This window comes from Lipophrys pholis (assembly GCF_963383615.2).
Source record: "Lipophrys pholis genome assembly, chromosome: 19".
Taxonomy (NCBI): Eukaryota; Metazoa; Chordata; class Actinopteri; order Blenniiformes; family Blenniidae; genus Lipophrys; species Lipophrys pholis.
Genome location: NC_137647.1, coordinates 11,271,493 through 11,292,875, shown reverse-complemented (window position 1 = coordinate 11,292,875; position 21,383 = coordinate 11,271,493). Strand labels below are relative to the sequence as shown.

The 21,383-nt window shown below is 41.9% G+C and overlaps 1 protein-coding gene across 1 annotated transcript in view; it reads left to right on the top strand.

Moving 5' to 3' along the window:
* arhgdig (Rho GDP dissociation inhibitor (GDI) gamma) overlaps positions 1 to 21,197 on the top strand; it is a gene marked incomplete at its 5' end in the record, with an annotated part of 22,244 nt that extends 1,047 nt beyond the window's left edge. Inside the window, 5 exons of the mRNA XM_080487901.1 lie at positions 7,840 to 8,016; positions 8,873 to 8,956; positions 15,209 to 15,285; positions 16,928 to 16,991; positions 17,578 to 21,197. Of these exons, the coding sequence (XP_080344027.1) occupies positions 7,840 to 8,016; positions 8,873 to 8,956; positions 15,209 to 15,285; positions 16,928 to 16,991; positions 17,578 to 17,774 (599 nt within the window). The 3' untranslated portion in view covers positions 17,775 to 21,197. The remainder of the gene's footprint in view (positions 1 to 7,839; positions 8,017 to 8,872; positions 8,957 to 15,208; positions 15,286 to 16,927; positions 16,992 to 17,577) is intronic.
* Positions 21,198 to 21,383: the final 186 nt, after the last annotated feature.

The window sequence follows — 21,383 nt, the reverse complement described above, 5'->3', positions numbered from 1 at the left end:
TCGACTCGATCGCTCCGCTTCTATGGCGGACCTTCCAGTTTGAGTCCCTTGCAGATTTATTACTCGGCGCTTCAGTCGTGGCTGCTTAAAGTTCAGCTGTCATTCTTTAAATTGGAGACAATTACTCTCTTTCAATTTGCCTTCAAATCAGGTTCATTTGAATTAATCCTGCCAGCTGTTAGGAATCGGTTTGTTTGCTTCCTTGCTTGTACTTCACTGGATCACTGTGATGCCTATTTAATACCGGGCATATCATAGACAGTCTTTTTTTTTCTTCTTCTTCTTCTCTCTGAACGGCCATGTTAAAATGATCCAAAAATGCAAAAAACAACTGAATCTCTGGACATAAATCATTGTTTTAAGCATCATCAAAAAGTACTATATCATGCATGTATTAACTCCTTAAGAAATAGTTCTATCCCCCTTTTCAGTAAATATGACACATCACGTCTGGTCAAAGACGTTTAGACAGATTCTTGAAGCTTCAGATGGGATTGTGGGAGAGGGGAAGAGTAAAGCCATTAAACAAGGCGGAGGTCAACATGCCAGCAGAGAGCATCAGTCAGTTTATTAGAAGGTACAAGAAGAGGGAAAGAAAGCAAATGGTGAGAGGAGGGTGAAAGAGGAAAAGTAAATGTTGTGCCAGACATGTATGCACGGTCTGTTAGCAGCTGTTTCGTAGAAAGAAACATGAGCGGCCCCGGATGTTTTACAGCGTCGGTGTGTGGTGGAGAGTGAGAGTGGGTGAGGCCCGTGAGGCTGAACGCCTTCCTCCAGCTGTCAGTCAGCAAAAACCAGCTCACCCAGCGGCCAGCAGGCCTTGAAACTGGATAATTGAAACCTCCTTCCTCTCTTCCATAAATCTCTGCTCTCTCTTCATTTTATCTGCATTTTCTAACCCGCACAGTCTCTACTCTCCTCCGCCTCTCTACTCCGGCAGTCATTTTGTTCTTTTTTTTTTTTATTGACTGATAAGGGGGACTATTCCCAACCTTCCTCCCTCTCACCCTGCCTCACTGCCTCACTCCTTCTCGTTGTCTTCACTCTCCTGCTATCTCCTGTCGCCAGATTAGAGAGCATAACCTCCCTGCTTCACTCGCTAATCCTTCCTCTGCTTCTCTTCTCACCTTATCACCATTCTCTCATTCACTCGCGCGCACGCCGCCGACTTGTTCGTCGACGGCGTTGAAGGAACTTCACTGTATCTGCTCCTCTCATCGAGCCTCTGCCGTCTCCTCCTTTTGTTCCACCGGTGATAAATGAGGTCGTACGGCTGGGCAGACGCACACGAGACCAATCAAGTCAGTCAATTAGACAACCTGCTGTCTCATCAGGCCTGCGAGAGCAGCTGAGGACGTGTTACTGCGTGTGCGTGGGCGTGCGAGACATTAACAAAAGAGGACGTTGATTAAAGGGGTGGATGCACATTCATTTTCCTCTCGTATGGCGAAGTATGCAGCTGCTGATGTGCATAACGAGATGATATCTTCACGTGCATGAACATTTTTTTAATCTCTTATTGTTACGCGATCGTGACAATTTAATTCTCGCCACTGTACTTTCTGTACAGTGAGGTGGCAAAGATTTACATCATGATGGAAATATACTGAAATATGATCCTGAATGTAAAGATTTAAGCACATTTTCCAGATCTGATCAGTGAGGACAGGTTGTTGTTTCTTGTCCCACTGTGGGACAACAGACTGAGGATTAATAGCTTCCCGAACGCTTAATGTCACACGTCTGTGGAGATACGTGGAGCAAAAAACATATTCTCAACAACCGTGCAGCTTTGGTTGTGTTTGGAAAAGTCATCTTGCCGTACCCCAACCGATGCAAACACGTGAACCATATCAGGTTGCTTCAACACAGCAGCTCCCCATTACCAATCTGAAGTAAAACTGTCAATCACTGGGCAAACGAAGACAGTCGACCACACACATTCCCTCCTACAGGCAGTTTAGGGCAAACGGTCATCCTCATTACCATGTTTCTGGGCTGTGACAGGAAACTGGTGGACCTGAAGGAAACACACAAAACTGGGAGAACATGTAAACATCGGCCGGGCTATGTGTGGAGTTTGCATGTTCTCCCTTTTATTTATTTATTTATTTATTTATTTATTTATGCGTGCTCGTCTTTACCTTCCAAGGACATACTCATGAAGTTGTACGGTGACTCTTGTGAGTTTCTCTCTCAGTGTCCAGGATGGCACCTACGCCATATGCAGTGTCTCGTCTCTCGACTCGGCAGGAATAGACGATGTTTTGATGATTGATGCACGTGAAATCGTATTTGAGAAATGGCCTGGCATGCTTATCCAAACACAGGTGACACTCGGCAACTCGTACGACAAATAGATTTTCAATATCAGTACATTAAATGTCAAGAGAAAGGCTGTCAGTCATGGGCCTGCGGATGTCTCCTGTCTCAGCGGCGTGTTTTATTGTCATCTTGGCCTTTTGTCGGCGACAAAATGCATGTTAAAGGAGATTTTTGTGATTTACCGGCCGGCATGCTGAAGTGTGGGGAGTGTTAGACGCGTGGCGCCGCCTGGAAATCTTACCGGTGACAGATCAATCGTAGCCATGTTGTGGCAGGAAAGGCCACGCCGCCAGATTTAGAGACATCTCAGCAATGAAAGCAAACCCTGCTCCCACAGCGAGCAGCCGGAATGCTGTTGTGTTGATAATTCTTGTTTTTACTGCCTTTTGTCTTCATTGTAAAAGCTCTTATTGGCTTTGCCGAGGCCTGAACGCTTCCTTTTTATGTTCCGCTGTGTCTTTTTGTGTGTGTGTGTGTGTGTGTGTGTGTGTGTGTGTGTGTGTGTGTGTGTGTGTGTGTGTGTGTGTGTGTGTGTGTGTGTGTGTGTGTGTGTGTGTGTGTGTGTGTGTGTGTGTGTGTGTGTGTGTGTGTGTGTGTGTGTGTGTGTGTGTGTGTGTGTGTGTGTGTCTGGCTTCGGTGTCTCTGAGGTCTCGTTACAGTATTAGAACAGAGCAGTGACAGCGAGCCTCAAAGGACTATGAAAAAACAGCAAATCAACGCTCACATTCACACACACACACACACACACACACACACGGGCTCTTGTACATATAGCCAACACACCGACATGGTGCTTCTCTGACACACTCAACAGTTATCTGGGTTAAGGGAAGAGGAGGCGAGGAAACAATTATGAAAACAGAATGACTGTCGGGGGCAACGGGGCAGCAGTCAAGCCACAAACAGTTTTTCATATGAATACTTTTCAAATCCATATGTCTCTCATTGATGTTTGTGGCATTTTGATGCTTGTTGATGGCAATCAAGAGAATCAACAGGCGACTTCCTGTCTGTTTAAAATATACCAGCAGCGACGAGCATAGCTGGACTGGAAAAGTAGGAAATGCCGTCACCCTTCAGACTTTATCTCAAAGAAGCAAAATCTGAGAGCAAAGCATATCTTGTCCATTCATCTATCTTCTATTCCGCTTTATCCAAGTTAGGGTCAGAGACAGGAGACTGGGGCTCGAGTCAATCCCAGCTGACTATTGGTGAAGGTAGGATGTGCCCCAGTAGACTGTATATTATACTCATAGTATAATATAGAGTCCCAATTATTCTCAATAATGCATGATCTGGACTGTTGGAAGAAACCAGAGGACTCAGAGAAAAATGTCCAAACAAGGGTGTTATTGGAGAGTTGGAAGGTCCTAGTAGGTTAATGACAGCAGCGAGGTGAGTGTTGGTTTGAGAATCCACTGAGGTAATGGGGCAGTTCAACATTAATATTACAACACAGATGGGAAACCACACACACTTTCTCCTGTTGGTTTCTACAATCTCAAAACATTGTGTGCATCTCTCATTCGTTTCTACATCTTTGGGCCTAATGTGGGGTTGAATGCTGTTATTGCTGAACAGTGCCGAGAGATCAGTCTGCCGGGCTGCAGCCTCCATGGAGGGCCGAGCCGGGCATCGCTGATTCTTGGCAGGAAGGCAAAGAGCAAAATGACACGGCTCTCCGAAATGGGTCAACTTTTAAATAAAGTTATCAGCAGTTGAACAGAAAACTCTCTTTCCTTGTGGATTTATTTAGCATTGAAATGAATTCAAATATTTACGGACACGCATTTAAACACCAATGCAAAAGATACCAGAGAGATTCATTCACACCCTGTCTACATTTGTGCAGAACACCTGATAGGGAGGCAGGTGAGAAGCGACTTCGCTTGTGCTTCTGTGTTTGCACACGACATCTACATGTGAGCAAATCTCTCTCTATCTGTCTTCCCCCGAAGCGCCCCACTCTGCTCATCCATGCCAAACAGATTGCCGTGTTGATTTTCACTAAATGTGTTGGTTTAGCGGTAAATGCCAGCAGATAAACACAACGTCGGTGTCTTGTGGCTGCACAGACATCCATGCAGGCTGTGAAAGCTTCACTCCAAAGCTTTTTAAAAAAAAAAATGAGAAAAAGTGCCATTTGGCTACAAATCTGGGATCAGATGTTTTTTTTATTGATGTGAAAGAAATGTGTGGGATATAAATGCAACATTTGTACTTACTGAGTTTAAAAAAACAAAGTATGATAAATGAGTATGAAGCCATTTTCTGGCTCTTAGACTACAGCCAGAGGCTCCTCCAAATTCAAATGAATAATAAATATCTGTAAAGTGGGTTTCTTTTTAAGGGTGACAAATGGCTTGGCCCTGTTTTATGAGGAATTTCTTTTGTGTCCATGAAACACCTTCTGCGTCCCCCTTTAAGTACACGGCTCTGCTCACTTTTCTTTTATGAAAGCAAAAGACAGATAACATGAATTAGATTCAACACACGGCATGATTTTAAGCTTTTCCTGCGACAACAGAAAGTGCAGATTTACACTTGTAGCCTATATTTTACAGTGAGGACTGGATGTGCAATGAAGCGGAAGATAGTTTGGGAAGCATCTGGGGTAATGAGGCGGCTATATGAGCATCAAAGAAAACCTCCCACTTTAAATCACTTCACAGATGGAAGCTGAAGCTGTGGGAAGGCCACATGCACGTGTGCTGATTCACAAAAATATGAGGAATTTCATCTTTGCATGTGTAGGTTTAATGCAGCTGCCATGCAGAGGTGGTAGGAATACAAAATTCACATGTACTTCAATTGTGTATATTTTTCAGGTACTTTACTTGAGTACTACTTGTCTACTTGCTCTGTTTGGAGGACGACTTAGACTCCCAGTTAAAGTTATTTCCTGTTCTCACTTAATTTGCATGCATTTCTCTCGCTACTTTAAAAAAACAAAAAATTAAAACATCTTCTGAGATTTACAGTATTTAACGATCGCATGCTACAACTCCATACTGAAAACACTCCGTAGTACTGGAGATTTCATCTTTCAAGACCAAACCCTCCTTTTTTAAAATAAATGGTAATTGATTCGGTGAGCGTGACAGGTCAGCAGTCCAGAGATCAAAGAGGAGCTCTCCGATGCCAGGGAGGAAAGCAGCTTTAATACCAACTCAGATACAGTTCGCGTTTACCCTGCAGCGTGCGTACATGTACACTTGTACGACGAGGGGGAGGATGGCATAGTTTGATATGTAAATATCGCAGAGTTAATCTTTTATGAAGCCGTACTATCCATATCTGACACACTACATGGTTCAATATGACTGAGTAGGCAAGGTTGATATATTAAAACCAGGAAATTGTATATCTGAATGTTCAAATGGATACATGTTTAAAATAGGATTTCAATCCAAAAGCTTTCCTACTGAATATCCCATGCTATATGTACGTATATGTTGTAAACTCAAGTCTTATAATTTTCTTAAAATACATATTTCAACGAGTAAAATTAATAAATTTTCCTATTGAAGTCATTCACAACATGTAAAAGCAGTGGTTTAATACATTTTAAAAAGTGTACACATGTGCTCTTGGGAAATCTGCCAATCATTGACAGTTGAACTGTTTTTGGTAGAGGTGCAGCAGTGCGGTGCTGTGACTGACTGCCTTTCCTCGTGTCTGCGTGGGATCTGTGCAGCTCCTCACACACTCATCCTAATTTGCCCGTAGGTGTGAAGACGAGCGTGGCAGCTTGTCCGTCTCGATGTGTGAGCCCCGTGATTGACTGGCAGTGAGGGTGTATCACCTCTCGATCAACGTCAGCCAGACATGGCGAGAGCCCCCTCTGACCCTGTGACAGGACGTGTGGGACACAACAAATAGGTGTATTATCATTCACTTGGTTTATTAAATGAAATGTCCCTGGCAAAACCATTCGTACACAAACAAGATAAAACAGGTTCATCCCTGCCCGATAGTTTTATGTGTTAACATCATTCACATTTGGCCCAATTTTTAAATGCATTTGTAATGACATACCAGTGGCTTGAATAAAAGCCCCAAAGTACATGAATATATTTGTGCATGGGACAGGGTGCATAAAATGTGGCATAGCATGAAAATGCCCCATGAAGCAGCTCACACTGAAGGTGATGTCACTGCAAGGGGGAGTTGAAAGGGTTGCCATGGAGACGGGGGAAGGCAGCTCTGTTTGGCCCTTGCTGGGTGGGGCACATTTACAAGAACACAAGGACACACTCAGTTTGCGCACATCTGCACGTGCGTGCGTGCGTGCGCCCGTCTTGTGTGTGTGTGTGTGTGTGTGTGTGTGTGTGTGTGTGTGTGTGTGTGTGTGTGTGTGTGTGTGTGTGTGTGTGTGTGTGTGTGTGTGTGTGTGTGTGTGTGTGTGTGTGTGTGTGTGTGTGTGTGTGAGAGAGAGATTGCATGTAATCCAATTACCTCCACACACTGCATCTAGGTGATGTACATTGTGTCATCTCATTATGTACAGTGAAAACAGAGCCAGAGGTGATTACAGCACAGTAAACAGACAGTGTGCGTGTGTGCGTGTGTGCGTGCGCACGTGTGTGTTTAGTGTCTTTCTGATAATTGGAGCCAGAGGTGTGTGATTTGCACGTGTGTCTGCAAACATGCAATGTCTTGATGTAAGCAATAGTCTTAGAGTGTGTGGGCTGTAGGTTGGTGAGAAAACAAACTGATTGTTCCGTTCCTCTTGATCATAAAATGTCAAACTACTGTGCGAGACAAGAGCCGCTTTATTGTAAATGTTCTGAACTGTTTGCAATGGTTATCTGTAACCACAGAACTCACAACTGAAGCAAAGATATATAATAGGCATTATCGTTATACGTTTATTTCATATTGAAGAAGTTCATTAAAATAATCTTTCTTTCTTTCTGCTTGTTAATCAGTCACCAGTATTTATTGAAATTGTGAATTTATGTGGTCAGAGCTTTCAAACCAACCCGCTCTGCCAGCTTTCACTCTGGAGGTGCAGATGAGACACAGATACCAAAATGAAATTTTTACCTTGCAGAGCACATTATCGAATGTCTGTAGGATTCAATATTGGATCAAAACCCCTGATGAAATCAAGTCGTGGATGGCTGGAGCTGCCCCACATAGAGTAATACACATCTCATGGCGGAAGCCGAGCAATCTTACCTGGGAGTTTTCAGCCACTGATATATGACAAACATATTTACAGCAGCGAGCCATTGAGCGATGCTGCTGAAAACACTGTTTGCCTTTAAAATATCTGCATCTTTTAGATGACTCCAAACAGCACGAGGATTATAAATCTGCTTCTTTATAGTGTCGTAATATCAGGAGGTTATCAAAAATATTTTGGGTGAAGAAAAGTAAGTTGGGTGATCTTTCTAGAATTGAAATATATACACAAAAGAAAAGGCCTGATTTATTTTCTTTAGGCCGAATATGAGTTTTCCAGAACAATGACAACACAAACTTGTTTCTGCTCTCTTTGTTTGGAAGGTCTGATGACTGACAAGAACAACTTACCCATCGAGGAGGAAGAGGACGAGCACAATCTCAACTACAATCCTCCGGCTCGGAAGTCTCTGCAAGAGATTCAGGAATTGGACAAAGACGATGAGAGTCTGGTGAAGTACAAGCAGACTCTGCTGGGGCCCGAAACAATAATGGCAGGGTGTGTGTGTGTGTGTGTGTGTGTGTGTGTGTGTGTGTGTGTGTGTGTGTGTGTGTGTGTGTGTGTGTGTGTGTGTGTGTGTGTGTGTGTGTGTGTGTGTGTGTGTGTGTGTGTGTGTGTGTGTGTGTGTGTGTGTGTGTGTGTGTGTGTGTGTGTGTGTGTGTGTGTGTGTGCACATTGGCAGCATTACTGCTGCAGCTTTAATGATGCCATTCACTCTGTTTAACGATTTGGTGCATGCTGGTTTCTCATAGTCATCAACTTGTGATCATGTACACATGCTCAGGAATCCGTGTGCATGAGAATGCACACACACACACACACACACACGCACATGCACATGCACATGCACACATGCACACATTGCATAGAAGTGCCTGCCTCAGCAGAACTAATCCAGCAGCCAGGCTATGACAGCTGATATCAGTCAAATCGCTCAGACTCTCCCTGCTGTAACACAACACCGCCTCATCTACAGCTCAGTGGCATCAGATTCAGCAGTAAAGAATATTATCGGGGAAATGAAGAGCTGAAGAGGAAAGAATTTTCGTCTTAAACAGATGCTGTGAAACCCGATATCCACTCTGAATGCTAATTTTGGACTTGTATCTTTCTATTAATGACAACTTTTGAAGAATTATGGATATATTTTAAGTCTAAACTTTCTGTCTATCATTCCAGCTTTGATGCTTTTCTATTTATCTGTCAAATTCTGCCAATCAAGTGGTTGTCTTTTTAAAATTCTCATCATTGTCATCCTTCTCATAAACAGTTTTTTTAGCTTTTCAAACTTTTTTCCAAACAGATAATGAAATAAATAGTTGAAGTAATGAATGACTATGCTTCTTACCACTCCAGACCTGTGTGGGCCGAGTGTTAAAGTGACCAGACTGACCCTGCTCTGCGACGACGCATCTGAGTCGATCACTATGGACCTGACAGGTACAAACTTTACATTTAACGCTTTATGTTTTCCCTCGTTAAACTGTGCTTGGTTGGTCTGTGATGTGGCGTTGCTATGTCATTGCTTCACTGACATGCACCCGGAGCGAGGCATCCCACCCCTGCGGGGTTGCACTTTATGTGCAGTAAGACTGCAGTGGGTGTGCCGCAGTTTTTTTGGGGGTTTTTTTGGGAGAAGGTGAGGCGGTTAAACGTTTGCTTAGTGGACAGTGCTGACATTTTCCCTTGGGTGAAGCCACAGGCGGGCAAGGCGAGTGATGTGTCTGTAGGTTTATGTGTGTGTCTGGGCTGCATGATAATCAGGTGGCGACAAGAGAATTATGTCACTCCCTACCAGTGGCAACGTGGAGGAAAAGATCAATCCACTGCTGATGTGTATTAGGGTGCTCCCGTTATATGTGTCTCTTCATGGGTCCCCTACATTGTAATTTTGTGAGGATTCTCCTGCAAGTTATGGTCACATATGTGCATATTCACACACACACACACACACACACACACACACACACACACACACACAAAAAGGCACCGTCACTGGCTGCTAATAGGAAAGGTCACCTGGTTGCTAGGCAATGCTGACTTTGTATGTGGCTTTGTCTCATCCAAACACGGAGAGAAAGCATCTCGGAGCCTTTTGTGCTTTGGTGTTTTATACAAAATCAGCTGAACGCCACAAAGTGTGACATGCCTGCTGCTTTCAAAAAAGAAATCTCACTGCTGTGAAGCTTTCAGTTCTGATCTCAAGATAAGAGAGGGACTGAAGCACAAAGACTAATTGAGTAATCTAATGTTGAGTTTGGAGCGACACTCATTTGTTTGTATTCAATGACGTTCAGCACACTTGTCCTGAGAAGCACCACAGAGGCGGTGAAACAGCTAAATAACGTCCACTGCGGCTTCAGAGGAGCTGATTCAAGTCTTTGAAAAGGATGAAGTCATTATGAGTCATCAGGTTTATTGAGCTCAGGCTGTTTTATTGCAAAACTGCAGGAAGAGAGTCAAAAGGATGTGGGTGTTTATCAGGAATGGAGGGTTTGATGAAAAGACGCTATTCAGTTGCATGACGGGCAAAGAATGGACGCAATGGTGTGAAGGCTACTTTAACCATAGCACGGGAATAAAAACCTCAGTTTTAGCTTTTCTTTTTCACTTAATTCTCACAAAATGGTTGTGAGAATTATCTCACTCCCAATGACTACAGTAAATTTGCAGAACAGGTGATTATTACCAAGGTTACACGTGTATTCACCAGCTTACCCATTCACACATGCATACATTCATTGATCCAGGCATGCAGTTTTATATTTAGTGACAGCTTTGAATATTTATGTGTGTTTATGACTCAACATTTTAAATCCATAATGACCTCACAACTAACTAAATAAAACTGCTTTCTGTCTGGAGGCAGGGAAATGTACTTTGATTCATTATGCACATTAATATTATGTCTGCAAGCACTTTTCAATAATACATTTGTGAAACAGAAGTGTGCTGGAGAGATTTTCTTGCGATCCATAATCTCAGTTCATGTTTTTTTCGTGTTTTTTTTTTTTTTTTTTTTATCTTTATCAGGCTGATTATTAAACTGTGCAGCGTATGCAGTGTTCTCTAAATCTCACCTCCGTATAGTGGACAAAAACTTCCTCTCTGACATATTTTCAAATGATAATTTATATAGTGTCGGCATTGCTGAGCTGAACAAAAAGAATGGCTGCTGGCTGCAGCACGAGGAAAGCAAATATACCTCCCATCATGGGTCTGTAGAGTAGCTGCAGTGTAATGATCGGTACTACTGGTGGTGTATCATGTTGCAGTTGAGCCGAGCTGGATGTGAAATGATCTTTCCATTGGTGGCTGAGAGTATTACAGACCCCATTATACACCATATGCAGTAAACTGTGCTGGACCATCTATCTACATGTGAGTGTGAGTGCACTCACATTAAAGAGACAGACAAAGAACAGGAATAAGGAGTGGCTGAAACACATGGTGGGATGCAGTATGTGTCAGTAGTTCAGATGATGGTGCCACAGTCTGACAGCGTGAGCCGTTGAGACTCACTTTTACTGCACACTTGTTTCGTCCTCCCCACTAGAGGCCGTTCACTTCTGCAAAGCTGCTTGAGTCTGTGTTTTAACCATAACTTGTCAGATCATAACTGCTCCCTCGAGCACTTTCGGGGTGTGAATTATCTGTCATATGTCAAACACTGAGTCACGACAGCAGGACAGCTGGAAAGCAGCCAACTGCACAGAGGATATACTGCGAGGTCCAGATACGGATTATTTCATCAAGAACATCTGCTTATATTAGCATTATTTCTACCTCCAAAGACTCACTGCTGCCAGATATCTGAATTATGGAGAGACTGATTTAATATAATTATTCATCTTCAGCCAAGATGAGTTTTTGACCTGAACATAAAAACTCAAACGATGACGACTTGTTATCTACACCATGTATTGTACCTCATCATTTCTAGAATTATTTTAGAACTAATGACCTAGAATACATGATGTATATTGTTCTTGGTGTGAGTAGAATTAGTTACTCGCACAAGTAAAATTGCGCAACAATACAACGCAATTCCACCATCAGCATCTTTACTGCATTGCTTTCACTGCATTGCTGCATTTCACTATTTCCGTTTCCACTACATCCATTTTTAGATTCACTCTTTCTGTCACTTCATTCAAAGTTTGCCGGACCCCACAGGCGGGACGACACTAATTATCACACTGTATGAATGGTCTGAATATTAGGATGGAAAGGATGATCTGGTTCACACAGTTATGTTTTCTCAATTTGAATATATATTGCTTACTGTTTTAAATATGTCCTTTTCAATAGGATTACCATACTATGGGAAAAGACACTGTTTCTCTGTTTATTCAGTTCAGTCTCTTTTCGGTCATTGTATTTAGATCAATGATCCCGAGTATTTAGGCTCAGAAATATGAAAAATGATTTACTCTGGCTGGGAGGGCAGCGTAAAACAGCATTTTAATGTTTCTATGTCTCACTGAACACGGCAATAAGACCACCACAGACACAGATTTATTACCCATGCAGAAATATACAAGCAGAATCCTGGAACACATTAATCTTCAATCTGCTTGTATATGGGAGGTAAATCACACCATCAGCACGGCATTTACAATGGGAACACAGCACCGAACCACTTTTGTCTCAATGATATTCTTATCAATGAGATATATTTTAGCCATATGTGTGCACGAGTACGGCGTGTCGCAGACTCTGGCCTACCGCCAGACCACTCTGCACGAAGCAATACCCTTGGTGATGACTTCCAGTGCTTCCCTGCCCTAAATGCAAGCCCGAGCTTTGTTAAACTTTCATGTTCCTGGGGTTGTTTTGCTGAGCGTGCATTGTCGCTGCACACTTAACACTATACAGCCTTAGAGACATGCGTCCTATGGGTTGTATATTTAATTCAATATCAGCTGTATGTGACTTCTATTAAAATTAAATGGTGTGGTTATTGATTTCAAAGTAGCTAGTTTGTGGATCAGATCAAGAAGAAATGTTTGTGGGAACAACATAAGGAAGAAGACAGTATGTTTTGTCAGAAGAGGGCAGGCGTAGTGAACAGTGTATGAGCTGTTTCAGATGTTTATACATCTCACAGGAATCCAGTTTTCAAGCTATAGATGATGGGATTTGTTCAGTTTCTTGAGAGTTTTACATCTTCCAAAATATTCTATTTTAAATGACTGAACATGAAATGGGGCCACACCGTGGTGTACTGGTCACCTCATAACATGAAGGTAGAGATTTCTGATCTGGGCCCTTCTTTTCTCTCTCTCTCTCTCTCTCTCTCTCTCTCTCTCTCTCTCTCTCTCTCTCTCTCTCTCTCTCTCTCTCAGTCAGCTGGTATTGGTTCCATTGCCCTGTCAGTTAACTGGAAGAAGATGCTCCATCATCTGCATGTTAATGCCTCTACTAGAAAACAGTTTCATAAAACAAGATGAATGTGGTTTGATATAAACTACGACGTTATTGTTGATGTTACGTGCCTCTTTCATGTTGCTGCTAGAAGGGCTGAGTTGGCTTAAAGTGAAAAATACTCTCCATTTCTCCATTAACTCTCATAGCCACTGGGTGCAAATCCAAATGAACCTTTGTGGATTATTTTGAAGAGTTGAGTCAGCCACCGTCGTCAATAGACCAATTAGTGTATTTTGGAATTACTCCAGCTGAATAGCAGGAACTGGGAGAAAGTGTTTGACTCACCAAGCAACCTAATGTTGTTGTTTTGTATTGACTGATGACTTTACTTTATCTACGGCAGAGTTGCTTAATGGAAAACAATTCCGCATATCTATCTGAGAATGAATTTTAATTAAAAAATAATATTCCTACGAGTGCTGCAAACCACCGTAGCTGTTTGAATGTTATTAAATAAAGTCAACGGCAAGATTTTTCTACACGATAGTGTTACCTTAAACAGCCCGGACTGACGAAGCCTTCAATAATATTACTACACTGTTTTACTCTTAAAATGAAGCCTGCTAAAATACTGAATCTTTCACATTATATCGATAATGGAAAAAAAAAAATGTATACGGGTCATTGATTATAAACGGAACCATTTTCGGTGTATTAATCATAATAACTGTGTGAGCTTCAGCTTTGAAAACCATTGTGCTCAGGGTGTGGATCTCCCTGCACATGTTCATCCTTGCATGTCCCCGTACACTCCCCGCGTGCGCGCGGGCGTGCGCGTTAGGGGAAAAAAAGAGAGGAGAACAGGTAGACAGCTCACCATGTTGACCTATTTTCTCAGTCAGACATTCTCAGGGGAGGCCAGCGTTTTTTTTTTTTTTCTCTTCCTGCTGTCTCCCGAGACGAGAGCGAGGAGAGGAGGAGACAGATCAGAGGGAGGAGAGGAGTTACGGGCGACAGCTCGCAGAAGGAGACGGGCCAAATGAAATGAGACAGAAATAGTGACGGCGCGATGGAAGATCGCAGCTAATTACCGAGGAAGACTTTCATTAGCTCATGTTTGATTTTTATCTGAAGGGGAACTCGCGACGTGGCCAAACGCTGCTAAATCGCAGTAGAAATCAAGCGGTCGCATGACAGTCAGCATGTGGGATGCTCATGTGGCTGCAGTAAAGTGTCGTTTGATGGAGGCTTTTATTCAAAGTGCTTGAATGTGCTGCGAGCGGCTGAAATCATTAACATGGGACACAACAGGAGGGAATCAAACCTCTCACCCCACAGAGTTCTAGTAATAGCTGCTCTCCTGACTGAGCAATGCACTGTACACTCTGTTTGAGTCTGAACAGCACATCACTGCTCTGTTTTTTATTCATCCCATTCCTCTATCTCTCCATCTCCTCCTCCGTTCCCTCCGTCCATTAGGAAGCACTCAGAACTGATGGTTGGCTTTAAATTGACATATAAAGTGATTAGGCTGTTGGATGAATTTCTGATTGCTCTGTGCTTTTTACAATGGCCCGAATGCTCTTCCCTTAGTTGTGCTGTGGGGTTGGACGGGTTCAACCCCACAGCACAACTTAGACAGATTTATTATACAAAGAGGTCCTTCTGGTTTAACCCCCGAACAGTAAATAACAATTATGGCAGATTTGCTCTGCAGGTGAGAACAAAACAAAACACTTCCATGTTACTCTTCGTGATTTAGCTACGAGTGTGAGAGGAAAACGCTCCAAATCATCCAGTTAAAACCATGTATATGATTGTGTAATGCATATTTAAGTATGTTGCTTAAGAAGATTTGAAGCTTTTCTTTCAAATTGTATTGCTATAAACCTTTTGAAACATATGCATGTCTTCTAAAACTGACAAACTTTCAGGTAATATCCTCTATTTTTTTAGTTGGTTTATTAGAGATATTTGCTCTGTGCGTCATTGTTCTGTGCACAGCATCAAAAATCTGTATATGAATAAACAGATATGTAAATACCTCACGATTCATATTTTCACAAGATGTGTAAAGCTTTCTTCTAAATTTTTCTTTTTAGTTTTATTTTTTCAAAATATCTGCCTTCAAATGAACCGCCTTTGATTTTTCTTCAGCTTTTTTTTTTCCCAAATCTGGGTCTTTGTCCAGCTCACTGTGGGCGAAGGCAAAGTACAACCTGAACACATTTTGCACGTCACCATGTAGAGCTCTCACGTAGAGAGACTGATGTCACCCGCATGACGACTGAGGTCTCATTGTTCCTTTGCTTGTTTGTGCAGGAGACCTGAACGCCCTGAAGGAGAAGAACTTCTCCCTGCAGGAAGGAGTGAAGTACAGATTAAAAATCCACTTCCAGGTAAGATGGATGTGGTATCGCTGTCGCACGGTGCTGTATGAAAGACGCAGGGAATTAGTGCGCATTATAACCGGGATGGACCGCCCGTGTGTACGCGTGTTGATGGGCTGAACAAACAGATCATCAGTATTTACTGTAAGTGATGAAGAGACGGAGGGAGACACTGTGCTGAGTAAGATCAAACCACGACTTCAAACAAGACCATTATCATATTTAATGAGCTTTTTCAGAGCTGTTTCTTTTTACAGTGCCAGGAAAGATTCATGCTGAGGAGGTCAGTGGGTTAGTTTTCAAGTTTCAGTTTAAGATGTACAAAAGTACAAAGTCATGTATTTAATAATCTCTCAAGTGCTGCTGTCTGTTCATATTTGGTTCCCACTCGAGTCGAATATCCTCTCTCTTGCTTATGGACTTGCTTATGTTTATGGACTGGACACAAACCTACATCTTTATACTTTGAGGCAAGACAATAAAAAGATTAGATAAAATAAATGTACTTTTGAAATAATGAGGGATATTATACAATTAGGCCAGTACATGCAAAAGATCAATGTGTGTTGAGAAACTGTCAAGAATTATCTGAATGAAACTCACCCTGAGCCTTTATGGGGGTTCTGAGATTAATTCAGAATGAAGACACATGTCTAAGTGCTATAATCCAATAATCCTTTTGACTTTTAAAAGAAAATGGGTCAATTTGTTCACTGCGTGTGTGTGTGTGTGTGTGTGTGTGTGTGTGTGTGTGTGTGTGTGTGTGTGTGTGTGTGTGTGTGTGTGTGTGTGTGTGTGTGTGTGTGTGTGTGTGTGTGTGTGTGTGTGTGTGTGTGTGTGCACGTAAGCAGTGGTTACTTTTTTTGAGTTGCAACACCCCTGATCACTGTCTTTGGTGTTCGTAACCCCCGCCCCCCCTCATCCACAGTATGCTTGACTGAGCCCCGAGCCCATTGTGCTCCATTATCTCCCCCATCCTCTTTGTATCTTTTGTTTGTTTTTCTTTAAATGTGAATTTAAATTCTTTCCACAACAAATCTGTCGACCTCCTGAAATCCCCTTGTGCCCCCGTGGGGGTTGAGACCTCTGAGGTTGAGAATCGGCTGCTGGTGACAATAGTCAAGGGACTTTGTCCTGATGAAGATGATGATGTGGGGAGAATAACCAAGCAGCTGGAGGAGCGACCGACTCCTCTTGTGCAGTGAGGACACCTGCTGGATGAACTTAAACATCGTCACACGTTTCATACTGGGTTTTTGTTTAAAACTTACACCATTACAGTTAGTGTCTAACAGTAATAATATTTTATTTTGCTCACTAAATTGCCCTTAAGTGTGAATGTGGGTGTGAATGTGTCCCTCTGAACTTGTTGACTTTTTCCGTAGTTAACCGAGATCAACTGCAGCTCTCCTACAAACCTGAATTAGATATGGAAGACAGATGGGGGGGATAAAATATGGGTGGATCAATAAAATATATTTTTTTCCTCCGTCGAAACTCTTCCCAAAACAAAAGCTTAAGATCAAAACTTTTTTCATTGACATACTTTGTTTGAGAGACACAATATAGTTTTTGAACTAACTAACTAACTAACTAACTAACTAACTAACTAACTAACTAACTAACTTGAATGTTCCATGTGTGTCGGCAGGTGAAGAGAGAAATTGTCTCTGGGCTGAAGTATCGTCACGTGACCTACAGAAAAGGAGTGAGATGTAAGTACAGATGACGGAAATCCTTACGATTAGTGTTTATTACTGATGATCAAGAAATGTGCTTTTAATCTTCAAACCAAAACAGCCCCGCTTTTGTACGGATCCTGATTTCGCCCAGTAGATAGGCGGCTTCATAAAGAGATTGATATGAGTGAAATCATGAAGACAATATAATAGATTATGGGTTTATTTGGTCTGACATTTTGACACTATCAGTTGCAGTTATGATGCAAAATGTCCAAATATCTGTTATATTTTTTTGATAAGAACGGGCTCAAATAAAGAATGTTCACTTCAGTATATATGATATATGATGAAAACGTACAAGTGTGATCGCAAAGAAATGAGTGCAAGTTATTGTTGAGGCATTTGCGCCCTTAATAAAAAAGATAATATAACAGGTAAAATTCTGTACATTTCTTTTGTTTGTAAACCAAATGGAAAAACTGTGCTGGAATGATTCTTTTCTGATAAATGTAACATCACTATTGGGGAACCTACCATCAGTCTGGATCTGGCACATTTCCTCCAGAACGTTTCGTTGTATGTATCAGCTGTACGGAGTTGTCTTTGTGTCTGCCGTCAGTGAGCAAAGCGGTGTGCATGGTGGGGAGTTACGGCCCGCGGGCGGAGGAGCAGGAGTTCCTGTGCCCACTTGATGAGACGCCCAAAGGTATGATGTCTCGCGGCCAATACCAGATCAAGTCCTGCTTCGTCGACGACGACAAGAACGTTTACTTATCCTGGGAGTGGAACCTCAACGTCAGCAAGGACTTGAACTAAGAGATCGAGTGTCCGGGGAGAAACACGACACTTCTCTACTTCCTTCCCTCATCTATCCTTCATCTCTTCTTATCCTCTTTTCCTCCGCTTTATTCCTCCTCGCCTTCCTCCTCTCCCTCTTTTCCTCTTTTGCGTTTTCTTCTTCCTGGGTTTTGATGCATTGAATAAAGAGTGACGGAGACTCTTAGAGAAGAGAGCCTCCCCTCTCTCTACCCTTTGTCTCAAAATGATAGATCCCGTTACTTTCTGTCGATCCATGCCGAGCAGGTAACTAAAGAAAATCTGAGGCACAGAGCAGGAGAGAATAGGAGCAAGGCAAAAAAGGTAGAAAATTAGATGAAATACGCACATATCCAAGCTGCCGTGACCTCGGAGTTCGATATATTCTGCTCCATCATTCAGCGTACGAAAGGGTGTGCCCTGAACCGTCAGCGGCACGCTCACAAGCATTTAATATCTGACTGACAAGACTATCCCAAAGAGAAGAAATGAAATATCTAAAAGAAGAGTCTGGAGGGTCCGGAGGGATCCTGCTTATGAAGGGGAGGCCACGGAGAGAGGAACAAATATACGGTGGAGGGAGGCAGGTGTTCTCCGGTCTTCTGTAAACAGCAGATAATTACTGTTGCACGCGGTCAACAGTCCCTACGACATAAAAAGGGATTATCTGTACTTTAAGGTCTGTGCGCCACATTGCCTCCATTTAACTTCAAAAACCCAACAAATAACTGGCACACATGTTTTGGGTGTGTGTCAGTGTAAAATACACACAAACGACATGTAAACAAAGAAAAGTAAATGATTCAAGTCATTCATTCTAAACGAATCGGATGATAGATGTCTGTTCAATATTCACAACTGACAGTAAATGTTCCCATAAATACAACAGCATAGTTCTACTCATCACTGTTTGAACCCACGGGGCTTTTACTTTTAGAGATGCAACTTGAGTTCATATTTCTTTTCTTCACACTTCAAAGCTCAAACGACATTTTCAGGGTCCAAAGGTCTTTATTTGTCATTTTCACACTTTCGCGTGTAAACAAAATTCATTTCTCAGGACCAACAGCGTACATCGGCATAAAGAATTAAAGAAGCAAAATGTAGGAATATAGATTTTTCTTTACGTCACACCAGAAATGATGAGAAAGAAACTTATATCTTGATGTCTCACCTTGCTTTATATTCCATACCTTTTTACATAATAGCATCATTATCATTTTTAATGTTTTTTTTTTTTTTCACATTTGAAATTAAGTGGCTCTTGCAAAAATGTCAAAATGTTGTCTATTCAAACAGAGTCAAAAGGTGAACTATCTCCTCTTGCAAAAATCTTTGGTTGAAGTTTCATAGACATGCTGTAACTGTAAACTGCTTTCCGAGCGTCGGTTTTCTCAAGTCTTTGTGGAGCTTTTGGAAAGAGCACAGCAACGACAGACTGTACCCGAACTGTGTATATTGTAGAAAGAGATGCATGTATGTACTTTACAATTTGATACAATTCCATTCAATGGAAATCAACTGAGCTGGTCCTTTCTGAACTTCTCTCTCAAACCAAGGGCACAAGATGTGAATATAAATCTGCTTTAACGCTATGAGATAAACTTCCAGGAAGGGAACTTAAGGGAGGGATCAATTTCCCTTAAAAGAAAAAAAAAAACCAACTATCCTTATTGTGTTAAGTCTTTATGATATTGTAATTGTATCTGAACATACTGAATACTGAAATACCATTTGAGTGAAATGTTGTGGTCTAAGACTAATTGTCAATGTTGGCTTGTTGGGTGTTGCATGGTTTAGCAGGATTCTCTCTCCTTCCTTCCTTTTTTTTCTTTTTTTTTTTACAACTTAAAATTTATTGTGGTTAAAAAAACAATTATGGACACAATATCCAGATGTCAGTGGTTGCCTTTTACTGTAGATAAAGTATTTGCAGGGAGAGTTTGGAAGGCAGGGGAAGCCGGACGGGGACGAGCTGTCGGTATTTCAGACTCCAGCCTGTAAAGATCCACTGCTGCATCAACTAATATTAGTGACAGATCTTGTAACCTGTATCTTTTAATAAAGGCAATTCAAACAACCAGAATGACGTGTAACGTGAAGCGTTTGTCCTGCAGAATCAAAGAAGCGTGATCAGAAACACTTAAGACACAACGTTGATAAGACAGAACAGGATCAAGAGTTTGATGTTTTTATGAAGTAAAATACCGGTATGTTGAATCCACTCTGTTTTCAGTGATTGCCACCCAGAGTATACTGGCTAACATGGGAATAATGCTTATAATAAGACAAGATATCTTAGTGGAGCAAATGAAATGTCTCTTAAACGTGAGACCTGAAATAAGTCCATCGAATCCTCTCTGAAATTATATTCTGTGTGTTTTCTATTTATTTAAAAAAAAAAACTATTAGAAACTAAATATATAACTATGGGAAGGATAAATGACTTGACCAATTGCAGTTTGGATCAAACTGTCGCCTAAAAATAATAATGTCTTTTTTTTTTTTTCAAAACACAATCTTAGACGTAAATATATAGATATTTTCCACAGAGACGTTTGAGACATTTATGTTTTCCATCTGCTGCCATCTTGATGAAAGTAATCATACAAAATGAAACATTTCACCGCCGTCTGTACGCTGTCTGCAGACAATCATGTCTTTAGAAAATCTCGGCATACATTCAACTATCACCAAACATCCAGTAACAGTCCTGCTGTCTAATGTAACGACAATGAAGTAAAGTGCTTCTTCTTTTAATTGGATGACATGATCAACATGATAAATACACAATTCAGATGTAGGAAAATATCTTTTTTTTCTTTTTCAGTAAGGTCAAGAATGAACTAAATCTGCAGGGCCGTAAAAAGTATGTCCGTTTTAACACTTGTCCGGCTCATAAGTGAGTCTTCAGTCGTTGGCGGATGTGGTGTTGTTGCTGCTGAGCGCCTGCTCCAGCAGGGCTCGCTGGGCTGTGGCCGGCAGGTAGAGGAAGGAGTACAGCAGAGCCAGCACCAGCAGAGCCAGCAGCAGAGGGACGCCCCAGTCCGAGGTCATCAGGGGCTCCTCGCAGCGGGCCTGCAGGTAGGATTTATTCTGCATGGTGGAGCTCGCCACGCAAACGGTTTGTGCCTGTGCGATGTCGCTTCACTTTGGTAAAGTCTCCTCAGAGGTCCATGCTGCTGTTGGAATTCTTCTATAAACAGATTTCTTCAAAAACTTTCTTCCGCAGCCTGAGTTGTCATGTCAGCAGAAAACAACCTACAGATGGTAGACCTAAACAACTGGTACTTCGTTCATGTTCAGTACCAATTGCGCAGGTAAAAATCTATGAAGGGGAAAGTTGGTTTGGATGGAGCAACGATTGAGCCGCATCCAAACAAAAATTTAATTCCATGAGTAAATTCATTCACGAATCCCTTTGAAAAAAAGAAGAAAGAAAACAGATATCGGTTTATCTGCTCTTGGAATTCAATGAAACGTCCTCCTATCTGTCTCTTTGTCATCTGACTGAAATATCTGTGATTTCCTCAGTAAGCGTCTTTATGCACGTGCGTCTGAATCAGTGCAGGTAAGTGTGTGTTCTTTCCGGTTTTAAAAAGAAAAAAA